Source organism: Thunnus thynnus, chromosome 6 (genome assembly GCF_963924715.1).
Source record: "Thunnus thynnus chromosome 6, fThuThy2.1, whole genome shotgun sequence".
NCBI classification, from domain to species: Eukaryota; Metazoa; Chordata; class Actinopteri; order Scombriformes; family Scombridae; genus Thunnus; species Thunnus thynnus.
The window spans coordinates 21256153-21273563 of record NC_089522.1 but is presented as its reverse complement, the minus strand read 5'-3'; the positions used below and the strand labels follow the sequence as shown (position 1 = coordinate 21273563).

The 17411-nt window shown below is 38.3% G+C and overlaps 3 protein-coding genes across 7 annotated transcripts; 2 read left to right on the top strand and 1 right to left on the bottom strand.

Annotated features, from left to right (window-relative positions):
- Window positions 1-825: 825 nt before the first annotated feature.
- Window positions 826-4435, bottom strand: LOC137184662 (keratin, type II cytoskeletal 8-like). Its single transcript, XM_067592543.1, has 9 exons — window positions 4175-4435; window positions 3774-3982; window positions 3597-3657; window positions 3226-3321; window positions 2928-3092; window positions 2586-2711; window positions 1509-1729; window positions 1260-1315; window positions 826-1151 (listed from the first exon to the last, which is right to left on the bottom strand). Exons 1-9 carry the CDS (start codon window positions 4433-4435, stop codon window positions 1066-1068), a joined length of 1281 nt encoding a protein of 426 aa, XP_067448644.1. The 3' UTR covers window positions 826-1065.
- Window positions 1586-10223, top strand: LOC137184664 (deoxyribonuclease-1-like). Of its 4 annotated transcripts, XR_010928696.1 has the most exons (11): window positions 1586-1720; window positions 5660-5742; window positions 5892-5980; window positions 6061-6147; window positions 6258-6370; window positions 6729-6841; window positions 7522-7679; window positions 7840-7936; window positions 8050-8176; window positions 8603-8762; window positions 8942-9071. XR_010928696.1 is itself a non-coding variant. In XM_067592546.1 (10 exons), the coding sequence occupies exons 2-10, from the start codon at window positions 5662-5664 to the stop codon at window positions 9052-9054; spliced, it is 978 nt and encodes a 325-aa protein (XP_067448647.1). In that variant the 5' UTR covers window positions 1586-1720; window positions 5660-5661; the 3' UTR covers window positions 9055-10223. The 4 variants fall into 4 exon arrangements, 3 of the variants coding, with proteins under 3 accessions (XP_067448647.1, XP_067448649.1, XP_067448648.1); XM_067592546.1 differs by lacking the exon at window positions 8603-8762 and having other exon boundaries at window positions 8942-10223; XM_067592548.1 differs by having other exon boundaries at window positions 8603-10223.
- A 195-nt stretch (window positions 10224-10418) lies between these two features.
- abtb1 (ankyrin repeat and BTB (POZ) domain containing 1) lies at window positions 10419-17106 on the top strand. Of its 2 annotated transcripts, none has more exons than XM_067592540.1 (12): window positions 10419-10643; window positions 11534-11596; window positions 11687-11742; window positions 11893-12037; window positions 12213-12372; window positions 12499-12544; window positions 13200-13316; window positions 13487-13599; window positions 13711-13809; window positions 13939-14106; window positions 14501-14701; window positions 15938-17106. In XM_067592540.1, the coding sequence occupies exons 1-12, from the start codon at window positions 10588-10590 to the stop codon at window positions 16142-16144; spliced, it is 1431 nt and encodes a 476-aa protein (XP_067448641.1). In that variant the 5' UTR covers window positions 10419-10587; the 3' UTR covers window positions 16145-17106. The 2 variants fall into 2 exon arrangements, with proteins under 2 accessions (XP_067448641.1, XP_067448642.1); XM_067592541.1 differs by lacking the exon at window positions 10419-10643 and adding an exon at window positions 10668-11022.
- The last annotated feature ends 305 nt before the right edge of the window (window positions 17107-17411 follow it).

The window sequence follows — 17411 nt, the reverse complement described above, 5'->3', positions numbered from 1 at the left end:
CAATTCATGCCATTAATATATTTCAAAAACCCCTCCCATCTGATCACATACTGATCAACCCTGTCTCTCATTCTAAATGAGATTTTCTCAAACGTGGCACTGAGTGATTCCAACCCCATAACAAAATCTGACCATTATACCAGTCTGTGTCAAATCTGATTCTTGACAGCCTGCCACAACCAGTGGGTCACCTGGTATGTCTGGGATTGAAGTCCCAGTCTGAATTATCATTTGAAAAATCACAAAAAGATTTATGGACTTTCCTCCAGTAGTTCTGAACAAGAGGTTATTCCCAAAGCATTAACGTCCCTCCAGATCCTTTACATTTCCAACAATCTGCATTGTCTCCTCTCATTCAAAACTCCTATTTTAAATTAAAGCGACATACATACTTTTGTTCAGACCTAATATACAGATTGAAAAGCAAACTGTGTTGGAATTACAAAAAACAATTAGGTGACAAGTCTATTTACAGGTACATGCATTTCCATTCTTGTCTCATTGTTCCACCAACTTATTTATAATCCATGTTTACATTATTTACTTCACAAACATAACATGTCAGAACAAAAGTCTGCAACATTGTCTATTTGCATATACAGTAACTATACAGTAACTCGCCACCTGCAAACAATACAAACATCTCTGGAAAACTACCAATTTGATATATAGATATAAGTATTTTTTATGGCTACCATAATATTTGTATATACCATTATATTATTTTTTTCCTTTCTTTGTCAGTTTTTTGTCACATCAGCAGCTGTTGCTGATGTTTGCAGTGTGTTTTGATGGGGATGGAAAAAGGAGAATGATGAAATGTACTGAATTCGATGTCTTTTGATTATTGCTCAAGCAAAAAGGACACACATGATCATGCAGCCGAGTACATTTACTTTAAACACAGAAAGTGGTAATTAATGTGACACTCAGCACAAGAAGAAAAATAAACAATCATACACATTTGGCTCATCAGTGCAGTATTGTAGCTTACAAAGAGATTAATTTAAAGGTGAAAGGCTTAAGTGATCCAGTAGGTTAATGTACTGCAGTGTGTTTTCTGCTTTAGTTGTACGATATGTTCTGGGTCTCCACCATCTTGATGAGAACTGGGCCTGATCTTCGCTGCTGCTGGTTGTGATCTAGGTTGGCTGTTGGGAAGAAGACGGTAAAGAGATTACACACACAAACACACACACAGAAAGATGGTCATAGTGATTGTGATAATAATGGTGTGATCTACAGTTGAAAAGACTTACTTTGCTTAGTTTTGGTTGGCACTGTTACGATGTTGACAACAGACTCCTTTCCAAGTCTGTTTGTGAAAAAGCAGGACATACACTATGAGCAGTGATGTAATGGTAAAGTAAAAGCTGTAAGCTCCAATTAACTGATCGTCATGAGGCAAAGTAATTTAGATTTTTAGAGAAATTTAGGATTTTTGCCATAAAATCCTAAATTAGCCTTCAGTTCTGAAGTAATTACATTATGAAAACTGTACAACTCACCTTCCCTCCTCTCCCTCCAGCAGTTTTCTGTAGGTGGAGATCTCTATGTCCAGGGCCAGCTTCACATTCATGAGCTCCTGGTACTCTCTGAGCTGCCGAGCCATATCCTGTTTGGCCCTCTGCAGAGCCAGCTCCAGGTCCCTGATGCGAGCCTTGGCATCCTGCACGGCTGCTTCCCCGCGCCTCTCTGCTTCGGTTACCTGGCCCTCAAGGTTGGTACGCTGAAAGAAAGTGAAGGGATGGATGGTGTAAGCGCTCAGTAAGATTTGAGCCAACAATCAACTCTTTAAAATACAGGATTGGAGATTTATTATTGACTATATCATTGTGAAGGTGTGACGTCATTTTGTAAGCTTGTGGTAACCAAACCAAAATACTTAAATCTTCCACAGGCTGTTATTAACAGTCTTGTAAACAGCAGTTAACTCTGTTGTTCTTAATGTGATTGATGCTGCCTGAGGAGGAGTATTAAGTTTGAAAAATGTCGTATATGTAGAGCTGCAACAATTAATTGATTTGTTTCCAATTATTAAATGAATCAGAAACTTTTTCATAATCAATTAATAGTCTTTTTTTTAAGAAAAATGTCCAAATTCACTGATTCCAGCTTTTTAAATGTGAATATTTTCTGGTTTCTTTAGTTTTCTATGATAGTAAACTGAATATCTTTGGATTGTGGACAAAACAAGACATTTGAAGACATCACCTTGGGTTCTGGGAAACAGTGATGGACATTTTTCACCATTTACTTACATTTGGAGCAAACAACTAATCAGTTAGTCGAGAAAACAGACAGATTAATTGATAATGAAAATAATAGTTAGTTGTATCCCTCTGTATATGTAAATGTCATATAGTTGCTTTTTGTATTCCCTTTTGCACCTGATTCTTTACCGATTTGTATCAGCAAATTAAACTGGTTCACCAATCTATATTGTGCTCAAAGCTCTAAGATGCTTCATTCATACATTATCTCAACTGGTGAAACCTTTTGGATGAGCAGCTTTAAGACCAAACAGCAAGTGCAGCTGCCTTTGACTTTCAACACATCAGGCACTTTATAAACCTTTCTCTCACCTGTCCCTTTACAGCCTGGATCTCATTCTGTAGACGGTTGATCTTTCGACTGAGCTCAGCTATTTCCCCTTTGGAGCTACGCAGCTCGTCACCATACTGGTTAGCCTCGGCAGACATCTGGTCAAACTGGTGCCGGCACAGATCAATCATGAAAACAAACGTGGCATCAGTGATTATCAGGTTTGACGAGGGTGGTTCGTGTCAAAAAGACAGGATGTTCTGGAAGATTTATGGGTTGACTCCTTTCACACTCTTAGTTTTAAGGATAAACTTGTTATCATTCAACACAGCTACGTTTAAGTATTCACATTACATCCAGCGTCATTTGTTGTTGTTCCTTACCTTCCTCTTGTAACAGTTTTCGGCTTCTTCACGGCTGCGTGCAGCAATTTCCTCATACTGAGCCTTGACCTCAGACATGATGTGATCCATGTTCAGGCCACGAGAGTTGTCCATCTGCACCACCACAGAGGTCTCCTTCAGGCTCTCCTGCAGCTCTTGGAGTTCCTTTTTTTTTTTTTTTTTAAATAAAACAACATACACAAAGCAACAGTAAGAAAACACTATACAATCTCACACATATTTTTTTGATATCTTTATATTTAAAAAAAAAAGATTGACAGTGAATGGTTGTATATACCGCAGTATATAGAGCCTTGAGGAAGTTAAATTCATCGTTGGTATAAGACACTCTGTCCTGAAGTTCGACCTTGGACAAATAACCTGCATCCACGTCCTGGGGGGAGTCAGTAAAAAAACATCAAACAACCTTTTCTCTGTGCTTTTACCTCTAGCAGACACAGGTATGTTTTAGGTGAAGTTTACCTCCTTATAGCTGTAGTAGTAACCCAAAAACAAACATTATTAGTGGAGAAATTGCTTGTAAATCTATAGATGCAATAAGAGTTAACACAAGAAGTTAATCTGGATTTTTTATTTGTTGTTTTTCTTTACTAAAACACACACACACACACACACTAAAACAAGTATCATCATGACTGCATACTTGACCTTTTTGAGCATGACAAACTCATTCTCTGCATCATTCCTCTTGTTGATCTCTTGCTCATACCTGAAACAGCCCACAGATATCAGATTACGCTTGCAGATGTTGTCAATATGCACTTCATTACTTCATTCACTATCACTTTCTTACACAAGCACTGCATTACATTTTTGGAATCTTACTTTGTCCTGTAGTCGTCCACATTTTTGTGCATGACATTGTTTTCTATGTCAAGCCTTTGCTTGTCATTGTTGACAATTTCCAGCTGTCTTTGCAGATTGCTGATGTACAACTTCAACATAGGCTCAACTTTAGAGGTGGTGGCAGTCTGCTGCTGCAGCAGCTTCCACTTGGTTTCTAGCATTTTGTTCTGCTGCTCCAGGAATCTTACCTGGGAGACAAGAAAGAAGTACCAAACAAATCAAACAGATCAACATTTTTTATAGAAAGAAGATAAATTATTGAGCTTTCAACATTATTTTTTTCAGCCAATAGTGTATCTAAACAGGTTATCAGGATATTCAAAATTATTTAAATCTCACAATCAACACTGAGCAAAAGTTTTTGTGAAATTTGTTATTACCTTATCAATGAAAGAGGCAAAGCGGTTGTTGAGAGTCTTGATCTGCTCTTTCTCCTGAGTGCGAACAGCTTGGATTCTGGGGTCGATGTCTATCTTCAGAGGGGTGAGCAGGCTCTTGTTGATGGTCACTGGTGTAATCTGGGCATGGTTAACCCCAGTGCTCATTTTAGGGATGGAATAGGATCCCATGGACATGCTGCTGAATCCCCCTGGAGACACACGCAGTCCTTTACGGCTGCTGTGCTTGCTTCTCAGACTCATGGTAGTGCTGTGTGGAGATTTCACTGATGGAAACGATGGAGAGATCAGGCAGCAAGTGAGCTCTGTTGTGCATCTCTTATCTTTTGGGTGCTACTTTATAGGCAAGACTGGGTGTGGTGTGATAGTTAAGTTATGTGGCTTCCCAATGTGGGTAAACCAGTCTGAAGCATGCTTCCTGTTCTCCCACCTACCCCCTCTGTGCAGGTTGCATTGTTTCTGTTGTTTTGCTGGAATCCGGGCCTGCTCCGCGGCTTGCTTCACTTAAGCAAGGCATTTGCTTGATCTGTTCAAAGTCACAAAGAAGAAGAGTCAGTACTGTGATCCAAGAAGATGTCAACAGCCAAAATCTTTAGTGACAATAAATTAGAGCATCTGTCAGATCAGAGGAATTATTTATACTGGCTTTATGCCCGATTGAGATTTAAGTGTTGTAGGGCTGCAGGAACAATGAAGGAAACAGATTTTTAAAGACAAATGAGTGATTTAACCTATCCTTCATGAAAATTAAGGTCACAAATGCTGCTTAAACTAAAGGACAATAATACACACAATATATAGATTACCTAGAAAATGTGCCCAAACATGATGAGATCATGTAAAATATACTGGCTTCCGGAGCGTCTTATCATTTATCACAGTGATCTTTCAGAGATCATATCAATATTTGAGAAATGAGTCTTAAGCATGAAAACAGTTAAGATCAGAGACAGAAGGGTATTGAGTCAAAACATCACAGATACAGTTCTGTTCAAAACACACCCTCTCATTCAAGTGAATGGAAAGGTGTGTCCACACATACTAGTACTGTATGTTATGAATGCCAGATTAGCTTCCACTATCTGTCAAATGTTACGTCATAAACCAACACTGGTGAGAGCCGGTTATAAACAAACTGGTCTGTCCTCTCAATACAATCTTGGCTTTCTTTTCAGACTGTCTCCCTTTTCATATGGATTGTCCAATCATTGCCCTCCCTTAAAAAAACAGTTACAGAGAAACAAGTTTCTCATGCAACCAAGTGTCTGTGTATTCTTGTGGTTTGTGCGCTACTGACACTGTGCCAACTACTGTACCTCACAAAGTATCCATACATTATTGTAGGTAAGTACCTGTAAAGTTGGGAGAAGAAGAGAGTGTTTTTTTTGTTTTTATGTGTATTTAAAATAATATTGAATCATTGTAAAAACAATATTTTAAACATCTCTATTTTCTCTTTTTTGTCAGACATGAAGATTGCTTCGTTCAACGTCCAGAGGTTTGGGCTGACGAAAGTCTCAGATCTAGATGTTCTTTCAGTTCTGGTTAAGGTAAAACACGTCTCCTAGGACATGTTGGGGCACAGTAAAGCATCTAGTGGCTGATTTCTACAAATCTCAGGCATTTACTAGACAGTAGGGACTCATCTTTCATCTAAACTTCACACTTCTACTTAACTGAGCTTGTTTTCCTTTTGTAGATTGTGTCTCGATACGATATCATCTTGATTCTGGAGGTGGTGGATGTGAGCGGCAATGCTGTCAAAGTGTTCTTGGAAGAACTGAACAGGTGCGTTTATGTTTCTTCTGTCTTGACGAAGCAAAGATTGTTGATGTTTTGCCTGCTCATTACTGTCCTGTGCCTCACAGAGCCAACACAACCCATCACTACACTCTGCAGCTCAGTGTCCGACTGGGAAGGAACAGATACAAGGAGCAGTTTCTGTTTCTCTACAGGTAAGGTAACAAATCATCAAACTGTTATATGTTTGTAATCATTAATGTCACATGTAGAGAGTATTACCATTAAACAGTTCCACTAAAAGCCATTTTTGCCCCACTGGAAGGGATGACGTGGTCAACCTGATTGACTGCTATCAATATGAAGACAACCAGGTGGAAGACATGGATGCTTTCGCAAGAGAGCCGTATATTCTGCACTTCAAACCGCACAATACCGGTCAGTATCTGCTTTTTATGGTACAGAAAGTTTAGTGACACACACATAAAGGAATGGCATGGAGATATAGATATCAGCATGTTTGTTTTTATGGTTTGTGGTCGGTTGCTGTTGACACTGTAACAACAGTGGTTGCTGTGGTATGTCTGAATCATGTCTAGCCTATATGTGGACCTGTTTGGTTTTTTTTAAGATGTGGGAGTCTGATAGTTCCCTTAGGTAGTTCTGCGATTCAAAGGAGCAAATGACAGGTTTTTCCAGTTCTGTCAACCAGCATCCTCTCTGTGTACATTTTTCATGTAATGATTGGGGAGTGTCATGTGAGGTTTGTAGCTCATTGGACAGTTTTGTGTTGCAGTGCTGAAGGACATTGTGCTCATCCCGGTCCACACCAGACCGTCGGACTCAGAGAAAGAGCTGGATGAGCTGTATGAGGTCTTCCTGGCTGTCAGAGACAAATGGAAAACTGATGTGAGTTGCATCGTCCTTCTGCAGCAATTGAACATCATGGTTCCCCCTGACACAGTAAACTAATAATGTAATAGTACATATTAATAATAAAGGTATAAACACAAATACTTCTATTTCATATAAGCTTATATGGATTAGAAACTGGAATCACAACGACTGTATGGCCTATAAATTGTCACTGAACACTTTTGCAATGTGGCCACTTTTGATTGGATTTCTCTGCATTTTGATAATAATAATACTAATAACACTTTTTTAACATGGTTAAGAAAAGTGCTTAAAAAATACAGTAAATTTAAAGCAGATAAATTATATTAAATTATATAATATTCAACAGGAGATATAAAATCATACAAATCAGTTTAAGCCAGTATAAAAAGGTGCTTTTTTTTAGCTGATGTTTAAAAGAAAATACAGAAGTAGATGTGTAGATTTTAAACAGAAATGCATTTCACAGTCTCCACCTTTGGTTACAAGTCTAGACTTGCAACTGCGAGAATGTTTTTTTCTGTTGCCTTAAGTCCTTAAGCCCTTGTACATATGAGCTTAACATGTCAGAGATGTAGCTTGGGGCTAATCTATTAAGTGTTTTTTTTAATATGATTTATAGATAACTGATGCTAAACTAAGGGATATAGGAGATTCAGATTGCTGAAATGTCAGTTTCTGATTTCCTCTAGAACATAATGATCCTGGGTGACTTCAACGCAGATGGTGCATACGTTACAAACAAAGAAATGAAGGAGATCCGTATTCGCAGCAACAAGAATTTCCACTGGCTGATTGGTGATGACGTCGACACCACTGCGAAAACAACAAATGAGCACACCTATGACAGGTATGTGTATATTTAATTTACTTAATTCACACAGTTCAAGAGAGGACGGTTGTCTTTTTCTTTTGAGAAAGCAAAGAGCAATTAGAGGATTATTTCTGTCAACAAGAAAATGTACTTGTCGTTACATGTTAATTCATGTAATTAATTTCTCTACATGCAGGATTGTCGTGTATGGAGAAGACATGCTGGCAGCCATCGTGCCAAACTCAGCCAAACCATTCAATTTTCACCAAGAGTTTGATATGACAGAAGAAATGGTCAGTTTGTGGAGTAATTCTTCCCTTATAAGCAACACATTATGCATATTTAAGCACTTCTATGTTCTGTTTTGTGGGCATAGTCCTCACTCAGTATACGTACACTCCCACAGGCCCTGAGAGTGAGCGACCACTACCCTGTTGAGGTAGAATTGCGTAGCTCCCCTCCTCTCTGGATGAGAAAGAGCTACCAAAGCAGTGTTGATGCACCGCAAGCATCTGTGAGCAGAGCTGTCACAGGTAAATGCTTGGAATTTGGGAGTGTTTGTTGTAAATCAATTTTACAGCTCAACTTAAAGGTTTTACTAATGAAAAGCCTTACTTTTGTGTGGCATGTGTTTCAAATTTGAAGATCAAATAGATAGATCAAATAGATCAAATGACATCTCTATTCTCTAGAAATCTCATTAAAAGACCAAAACAATCAACGAATTGATCCTACTAGCAAATGTAGTCCGATCTGATATCTTATTCTTTTGTACAATAAATCTCCATTGTTGCCCAAAAATGATTACAAACTCATCAATGAGCCACACCGTTGCACACTGGGTGACATATTATTTCAATATGATGAACAATTGATCCCAGTACACCATTGTGCTGTGTACATACTTTTTATATACCGAATACTTTTTTTTAACCAGTTTTTAAAAATGTCTTCTTTAGGACCAAATGAGTTTGAGGCTGAGGGCCACAGACAGGATGGGGATGTCAAAAAGTATTGAGAGATGGATGAACACACTGATTTTGGTCTTTTAATGGGATTTGTTGACAATAACAGCAATTTAGAGTATCACCTGCCTTTAAGATAGACTCACATAATTTGGTAAGTGTCTCCGTTGTACTTGAGTAAATTGTTCAAAATGATATTTTGTGATACGTATTCTGACTGCTAAGTACTGAAACAAAATTTTATAACATGCCTGATATCTGAATGATTGTGATTATTATGTATCTGGAATTACAAAATTATATGTGTGTTTGTGTGTGTTTTTCTACTGACAGAGAATCTGCAGGTTGATGTGTTGAAACTGCAGAAGGAAAACCTCCTGCTGGAGCGAGAAAAACTTGAACTTCAGATTGCCTTATTAAAACAACGGCTTGTCAAACCCCATTAGAAAAAAAAAGATCAGACAATTTCTTTCTAAGCTGTTTTTTTCTTTCCATTTCATCACTTTTGTTTGATGTACAGTTTATATTAAAAGACAAATAAATAATGGATCATGCACAGATGTTGCCATTTAATTTATTTGCCATGTAATGTTGGTGATATAAATATTACAGGCCCAAAACCCAGACTTACTCCATTTAATTTGGTTACATTATTTGATTAATAGCAAATTTGTTAAAAGTTTGCACCACTGAAGTACAATATCAGCCATGACAGGTCCTCCATCCTCCATCCTATTTCCTCACCAGGAGTGCAACCAACCATTATTTTCATTATCTAGGTCAGACAATTATTTTCTTTATAATAAATGATTGATTGTGCAGTGTATAAAATGTCAGAAAATACTGAAAAATACTGATTGTTATTCCCTGAAACCCAAGTTAACTCATTCAAATTATTTGTTTTGTCTGACTAACAGTCAAAACTCAAAGATGTTAAGTTTACTATCACAGAAAACTGGGGAAATTAGCAAATATTCACATTTTGGAAGCTGGTACCAGTGAATTTTGGGCATTTTTGCTTAAAAATGACTTCATAAACAGTTACTCAATTAACGAAATTGTTGCAACTAATCGATTAATCATCTAATCATTTCAGCTGTAGGGGCCCAACAACAAACTGTCTTTATATAAATCAACATTGTGGCTTTGTAATGGCCCACTGTGCCTATGAGAGGTGCAAACTGGGGCAAAGTTTGTCTAGTCTAATTAGTCGAAAGGTGGGATGAAACAGATTTTATTCAAGTTTCAAGTTTATTTTATTTATATAGCACTTTAAAAAGCAAATAGGTTTTGCACCAAAGTGCTACACAAAGATGCTGAGAGGCTGAGCTGTAAACTTTGATAAAACCGAGAGAAAATCCCTAAATTACAGTAGATGGCGCTATTTTGATTCAGTTTTATTGCAGGTTTTGATACATAAAAGGCAACAAACGGTCGATAGAATACGCTGACGTATGTTGCATTCAAGTGTCCCGCGGGAGCTCGGATTTTCAGCAGTTTCATAGCCGGAAACGCGAATTGTTGCTCATTGAAGTTACATTTATGTGGTTTAGAAACGATAACACTTGTATTACGATCACTTGTATTAAAATGAGGTTTAGGTTACTGATATTCGTATGATGTATAAAATTAAGCTTTACTTAACCTTCGCCGCTGGAGGACAGTAAACTCCTGCCGTCTTGTAAAGCGTCCTCAGTTTACCCATGGATGTATAAAGAGAACTCTGTATATCCATGAGTTTACCGTACAGCAAGTGAAGGGGACGCGCTCTAGTCACGTGACCGCTGGACCTCTTCGACCAAAACATCCAGGCTCCGAGTGCTAGATTGTCAACAACTGTGCAAGAGGGTCTGACCGCTAAGAACAACTTTCTCCGCGTCGACCGAGCAAACTCTGAAGCTTCTCTAAGTTATCGCTTACCTGTCCAGCAGACAGGCCGTCTCAATGCCTCACAGAGAACCGAAAACACCGAGGGGATCATGGATGTGTACGATTTGTTTAGCAGTTGCAGAAAGGGCGACATTTGTAGAGTCAGGTAACCACCAGCAGCTCAGCTGACCGGTTTTTTATGGCTGGGTTGTCCTTGTCTCTGTGCTAAAAGCTCACGTAATTTTCCTTACATGGTTCTAGTTAATCTTTTTATATTTTGTTTTCCTCTTTTCCGTCTTACAAAATATTAGCCATCGTTTGTTTTAGCCAGCTGTGGATTGCAGTCCTGCAGCCAAACCCAAAGCTCACTGCATCGTAAACACGGGTTGCTATCATTAGCTGTCATGACCCAGCTGGTAACTTTAGCTTACGTTTGTAGGTCAGCTCCTCAATTTCCAGATGCAACGTACGTAGATAACTAGCTGCCAGTGTTAGCTGATATTTTGACAGATGTAAGACACTTCCCCCTGCTCAGAGACAGACTGGTATGTCCTGCTAATCACAAAGACAGCAGTCATTAGTCACGTCAAGACAGAACTATGCACAGTTTTAATTATTCAGCTGACCTAGTCCCAAACTGCAAGCCTAGACTTCTCCAGCACTGCAGCACATAGAGTTTGTTTCAAACCAATTTAAAGGGTTTTAATGGATGTACAGTTCTTTAGTAGTGAATACAAACATGCTTTGTGCACAGCAATACTTTGCTTCTGTTGTGCTGATGAAAACAGCAATCAATATATAATAATAAATCCAAAATTAAAGGGGTCACCAAACAGACGGAGGCTTGTATGTTAAATATTGCTTATGTACTTTATATCGCATGTATGCAGCTTTTTGAACAGTGCATTTTGCCCATTTTGACACACAGTTTAGAGATTTACAACCACTCTCCTCCCTTGATTTGCAAGTGAAAATGTTTATGCAGTCAGTGGTTAATCAGTTAATGGTGACTGCAGACTCTAGTAACCACTTGTTTTGTTGCTCTCTCTCTCCAAGATACCTTGTTGAGCAAAGAGATGTTGACCTCAATGTAAGAGATAAATGGGATAGCACCCCATTGTAAGTATTTTTCAGGTAATTAGTCTAATTCTCTGGCTGACACAGGATCATCAGTCTAACCCTTGAACTGTGGACACTTTTGTTCTTTAGGTATTATGCTTGTCTCTGTGGTCATGAGGAGCTGGTCCGGTACCTGTTGGCTAGTGGTAAGACTGGAATTTAGTTACCTATTGTTTGTTACAAACATAATAAAAGGCGAAACCACTATACTGTGATATTATGGTGAGCCTTATAATTATTGCACTGAAATGTTCTGTAGTATAATCCTATTTTTTTCTCCTTTGCTTTGCCTTCAGGTGCCAAGTGTGAAGCCAACACGTTTGATGGCGAACGTTGTGTGTACGGCTCGTTGAATGACTCTGTTCGACGCCTGCTCAAAGATTATAAGTGTATCAGTGTCCGCGCCATGCAGCGGGATGATTTTAACTACTTTCTGCACATGTAAGTGTCGAGTGCCCATCAGCTATTCTTAACTTTCAGAGCAGGAGACGGAGCAGTTCATTCTCCTCAGTTGTTTTAGTTAATTGCAAAAGAAAAGTACAGTTTGCATTTTAACCTGCTGAACCACCTTCCAATATGTCAATTTAATCTTAACTTAAGTGTGTTTTTGCTTTAGGTTACTGGAGCAAGGTCAACACAGCGACGTCAAGTTCCTCGTTCATGGGCAAACATTTTCAGCCCATCGCTGCGTTCTCAGCGCACACTCAGAGTACTTCACTGAAATGTTTGAGTCCAAGTGGAGAGGGAAGAACCTGATCACCCTCAAACACCCTTTGGTAGGTAAAAATATGCTCCGGTTGGTTAATTGCTGCGTGTTATTAGATTATTATGTCTAATATACAACGATACAGACACATAATGTATCTATATATCTATATGGATAAAAGCTGTTTTGATTTCAGATCAACCCTGCAGCCTTTGGAGCCATCCTGCAATATATTTACACAGGTGGGTGAATATTAGAGCATCTACTTTTGTTGCAATTTTTAGGGTTTGCAGGAAAAAAAAATCCATACTATTTTTTAATGTGTCAAAAAAAGTTTTAACACACAAGATTAATTAGAAACCCAATCAAAAAATAAAAATATACATGATATGATAACATAATTGTGTAACTCCTCATCTTGTATCTGCAGTGCATTTTATATTTTTCCTGATTTCTTTGTGATTTGCAATGAAAAACTGCAAAGGCAGTGAAGAAACTTGAACAAACTTTGATGTAAACAATGAACAATATGAAATATTCAAAAATGAGGAAGGAAATGCATTCATCATATTTCTCAAGCCTCAAGGATACACGCAGTGTTTTTGGTGAGAAACACCATTATGTAAACATAAAATATAAACATACAATTGTTTCTTGTTTATAAAATTGTTTATAAGAAATCACAACAAGGTACCTTGAATGAGGAATGTTAGCAACCCAGTTAAACATATTAATCAGCTTTTACAGTGTGTGAAAAATATGTACAGACAAAAAAAAATCAAGGTAACCTTTTAAGAACTATATAAAACAGCTGAATACAGTCATATAATATTTTTCCATAACATACAAACAACAGTGCCCAATTGTTTTTATCCATTTTTCTCCTTGATGTTACAGGACGTATGGATATTGATGTAAGCCTTGTAGAGGAGTGCAGACGACTTGCTAAACAGTGCAAAATGGCAGATCTCATAGAGGAGCTGGAGAATAAATGCAAGCAGGTGTATGAATTTGGTAAGATAGTAATTACGATTAATAAACACATACCAAAACTAATTTTCTTCACTAATTGGTCTCCATTGTCTTTTTTCAATTGTAGTTTCTAAAAACTTTTTTGGGAGCTTGGATTGACTTTTTTTTCACTGTCTGTTTCTTTTTTCTTTCTTTCTTTCTTCACACTGAAGTATCCAACAAGCCAGGGATCTGTGTGAAAGTTCTCAGCCTGGAGCCTCACAGCTGTCGACTCCAGGAAGAGATGGCTCAGTTAGCAGACTGCGCACTGCCCACTGAACTAAGAGTAAGGACATAATAGCAGAAAACATAATTTAAACGAACACTTACTATAGCTCCTGCTACAGTTTCAATGAGCATGTTTTTTTTTTGGGTCCCTCTGCTGTTTTCCCCCCAGGTTGGATTTGGAGAACTTCCCTTTAACAGAGTCGACCATTTACCCACTTATCCTGATGTCTGCTTCAGAGTCGATGGTTACAATTTCTTGTGTCATAAGGTACAAACTACAAAGGTCTTAAAACATTCCTCAGGCTCACTACAGATCCCCACACCCTGTCCAGATCCTGTTACTACAAGTGCTGGAGTTGCATTGTCTGCATGTCTGGTTATGTGTGTGTGTCCTCAGGTGTTCTTCTGTGGGCGCAGTGATTACTTTAAAGCCTTACTGCAGGACCACTTCAGTGAGGGAGAGCAGCTACAGTCCCAGCCCAGCACCCCAGTGATCACTCTGCACAACATCTCCCATGAAATCTTCATCCACGTCATGTATTACATCTACAGTGATGACACAGAGGTTTCACTGCAATCTAACTGTAGTTTGAAGTGATTTTTTCGATTTTTGCTCATTGTCTATCAGGAATGCAACTTTGTCATTGTTGCATGAAAATTAGAAAAAATGGCTTATCAGTCTACCAGCAGAGGTTCACATTTATGCATCAATTTGTGGCTGATAAACTAGTTTCCTACTGAGAGGAAAGAGCCTGTAAAAAAGTTGAATTGTTGATTCTTTTATATAACCCTAAAATAAGTTTATAATCATAATTACTTGACTAACAGCTCTTTCTGCTATATTCCAAATAGTATTTACACCTTTACAGAGTGCATAAAACCCCTTAAACAACAAAAGTAATGCTTTTGAATGCTCATCATCATTATCTGACAACTGACTGGTTCTCCTTTATGTCCAGCTTACAATGGAGAACGTGTTTGACGTCCTGTGCGTGGCTGACATGTACCTGCTGCCGGGGCTGAAGCGTCTGTGTGGGAAGACACTCGCTAAGGCTATATGTGAGGACAATGTTCTGCACATGTGGAAGACGGCCAAGCTTTTCCGTCTCTCTAGGCTGGAGGATCACTGTGCGGAGTTCATGGCCAAGATCATAGAGCGGGTGGGTGTGTGTGTTGACACTGGCTGGGTAGCAAGAAACTGTCTGGCATCTTGCAGTTGGTGGCTGAAGTGCACACAAAATGTCAAGTACATGCTCACTGTACTGTGTATGTACAGTTATAGATGTTAAGACCACAGGTGGTGTCAGTGAAGTACATAAATCAATTGAAGTTAACTCCTTTGTTGCAGGAGTTGTTGGACAATTTGGAAAATACAGCAAATTGCTTTCTCACAGAGTTGAATGGGATGCCATTCTTGTGTCTGGTTGCCAAATATGAAGCTAAAGCCAGCAGGTGATTAGCTTAGCTTAGCATAAATACTGGAAGCAGGGGTCAAAGTCACTGCAACTAGCAAAGAATGGTTCCAGCATGTAAACATCACAACCTTCTGTTAACATTTCAGTTTTTGCACAGATTAAAAAAAACAAGATATAACGTGTGAATTAGTGAGCTTTAGAGGTGCTGGTAGACATATTTTGTTATCTTTGGACAGAGCCATGCTAGCAGTTTCTCCCTGTTTCCAGTCTTTATGCTAAGCTAAGCTAACTGTCTTCTGGCTTTAGCTTCATATGTAGCAGACACACTGTATGTTAGAGTGGTATCAATCTTCTCATCCAACTCTCAGCAAGAAAAAGCAATACACATTGTTCCCCCAAAAATGTAGGACTATTCCTTTAATGGAATTAAAGGGCTCTAGCTTCTAAAAAACACATACTGTGTTTGTTGGTTGCTATGTGAACTCTTCCTAATAGTAAGTGAACTAGTTCTTAGATGTGTATAACTCTTAGAAGAAAGAATACTATACATGCACTAGTAATAAAAATAATAAAAAACTATAAAGTAATATTTAAATAATACAAAGTTTATTTATGTAGAAGATTAACCATGAACCAGAATTTCAAAGTGATGTACAAAAAGTAGTATAAAGAGCAAGCCGAAAAATAGTAAAAAGACACAAAATAGGAAATTAAGATCAAAAGAAGTCACAAGGACTTTAGTTTTTGGTAAATGTTTTACTGTCATTATTGGTCTACATATTATCTGCATTATGCCAAAGGTCACAGTAAAGTTAAGAATATGAGGCCATATTTTAAGCTTTTGATTTGGGAGCTACATGAGCCAGATCCCATTTTTCACAGTATAACAGCTGTGAGATTAAGTGGATGTTCTGGATGTTCTGGTCAGCCACACTCAGTTCCCCAGGAGAAATTCACACCTGTCGTACCTGTCTGTCACAGCTGGTGGAGCAGGCCGAGTTTGCCGAGATCATCAAAGAAGACGCCTCGTCACTGGAGGACAGACACGAGACCGATTCTGTCCCCCTGGTTGACGACATCCGCTACCACATCGCCAGCAACGTCCAGACTTACAGCGCCATCGAGGAGGCCAATCAGAAACTGGCTGCCTTGGAGGAGCTGCTGTCAAGCATTAATATTGACTGTTGAGGGGTCGGCAGGTTGTGGAGTTTGGGGACGTATCTGTAGTGAGAAGAAAAAGAAAAACATATGCTTCTGTATGTTTGAAAGTTTATTTTATTTACAGTATATTGTACAGAATATATATTTTCAGAAGGCGCTGGTACTGAGTTTGCAGGGCATATTCAGAGACATCTGTTAATGTTTGCTGTTTGAAAGTGTCTTTGTCTGACAGACTGAACCTCAAAACAAGATCTTGAGTATCAAGTATCACGTGAATAAGTTGTAAAGGTTCTGCAAGATGGTGCAGATGATCAAGGAATCTGTTGATTATACATTTACAACAGATTACGCTTGTATTGCACGTGAATTTATTTTTTCATAATTTGTAGCTACTAGAATGTAGACCAGCTGCTTATTGAGCTCTTTTAAGTTGTAGTTTGGCCCCAGACTGTTATAGCATCAGCCCTCATATCCAACTCCATGAAATTTTATTTTTATGCTAAATGAAAGCCAAATGAGTCCTTGTTATGTACTGACTCGCAAAAAAAAGACATTTATTTTCATTTCATCCAGAAGATATTTTTAGCTGATAACTCTTAATTTAGGCCACATAGAATGCAATTTTATGATAAATTGCCTGCAGTTTTTATTTTTGATTTGATTGGATTTGGTGGCTGTAGTTCACCTTAACACCTTGTTAGACCTGTGACATTCCTCCAGCATGGTTACTTACACTTACTCCCCCTTGAGCACATTGCTTGTTTAACCCTAAAGTGATAAATCTGTTTCATGCTTCCCTGTATGACAGCACACCTCTCTTCCCCCACGTATGCACAAGAAAATAAAGCTGTTACCAAGCTATTAGCATGTTAAATCCACCATTAACACAGGGAAATATGGTGATGTCATTCATTTCTCACCCTGCTGCTATGAAAAATGGATAAATAACTGCTCTTGTTTTGGTTATTAAAAGCATAGTATGACAAGCATGAGTAGTGTTGTCCTCATTCAACATATCTCATGGATTAGGACGTATGTTGTCATGGGTTCATAAATGTAACAGCTTTATTTCGCAAAGTTATATTTTACTTTCCATCATCTGAAAGTCTTACAGCTGTGGGAAAATTTTTAGCATAATATTCAGAGTTTAACCAGTGGAATAAAGTGGAAAAATAAAAAGTTTTCCTTCCATTTGTTTTTATTATTCTATGAAAACGATTGCAAATACAGTCAGTAGTTTAGGAAGACACCTGAGGATGGCGCCATTTCTCAGCTTATTGTCGCTGTCACAGAC

Excerpts from the sequence above, each read along its gene's own strand:
- LOC137184662 (XM_067592543.1), bottom strand. The coding sequence starts at position 4,435 with ATGAGTCTGAGAAGCAAGCACAGCAGCCGTAAAGGACTGCGTGTGTCT. Across the intron at positions 3,093-3,225 it reads TCAAGGCTCTATATACTGCG|GAACTCCAAGAGCTGCAGGA; the intron begins GTATATACAACC and ends AAAAAAAAAAAG. Across the intron at positions 1,730-2,585 it reads TCCAGGCTGTAAAGGGACAG|CGTACCAACCTTGAGGGCCA; the intron begins GTGAGAGAAAGG and ends ACTTTCTTTCAG.
- abtb1 (XM_067592540.1), top strand. The coding sequence starts at position 10,588 with ATGGATGTGTACGATTTGTTTAGCAGTTGCAGAAAGGGCGACATTTGT. Across the intron at positions 11,597-11,686 it reads AAATGGGATAGCACCCCATT|GTATTATGCTTGTCTCTGTG; the intron begins GTAAGTATTTTT and ends TTTGTTCTTTAG. Across the intron at positions 11,743-11,892 it reads CCGGTACCTGTTGGCTAGTG|GTGCCAAGTGTGAAGCCAAC; the intron begins GTAAGACTGGAA and ends CTTTGCCTTCAG.
- LOC137184664 (XM_067592546.1), top strand. The coding sequence starts at position 5,662 with ATGAAGATTGCTTCGTTCAACGTCCAGAGGTTTGGGCTGACGAAAGTC. Across the intron at positions 6,148-6,257 it reads CAGTTTCTGTTTCTCTACAG|GGATGACGTGGTCAACCTGA; the intron begins GTAAGGTAACAA and ends CCCCACTGGAAG. Across the intron at positions 7,937-8,049 it reads TTGATATGACAGAAGAAATG|GCCCTGAGAGTGAGCGACCA; the intron begins GTCAGTTTGTGG and ends ACACTCCCACAG.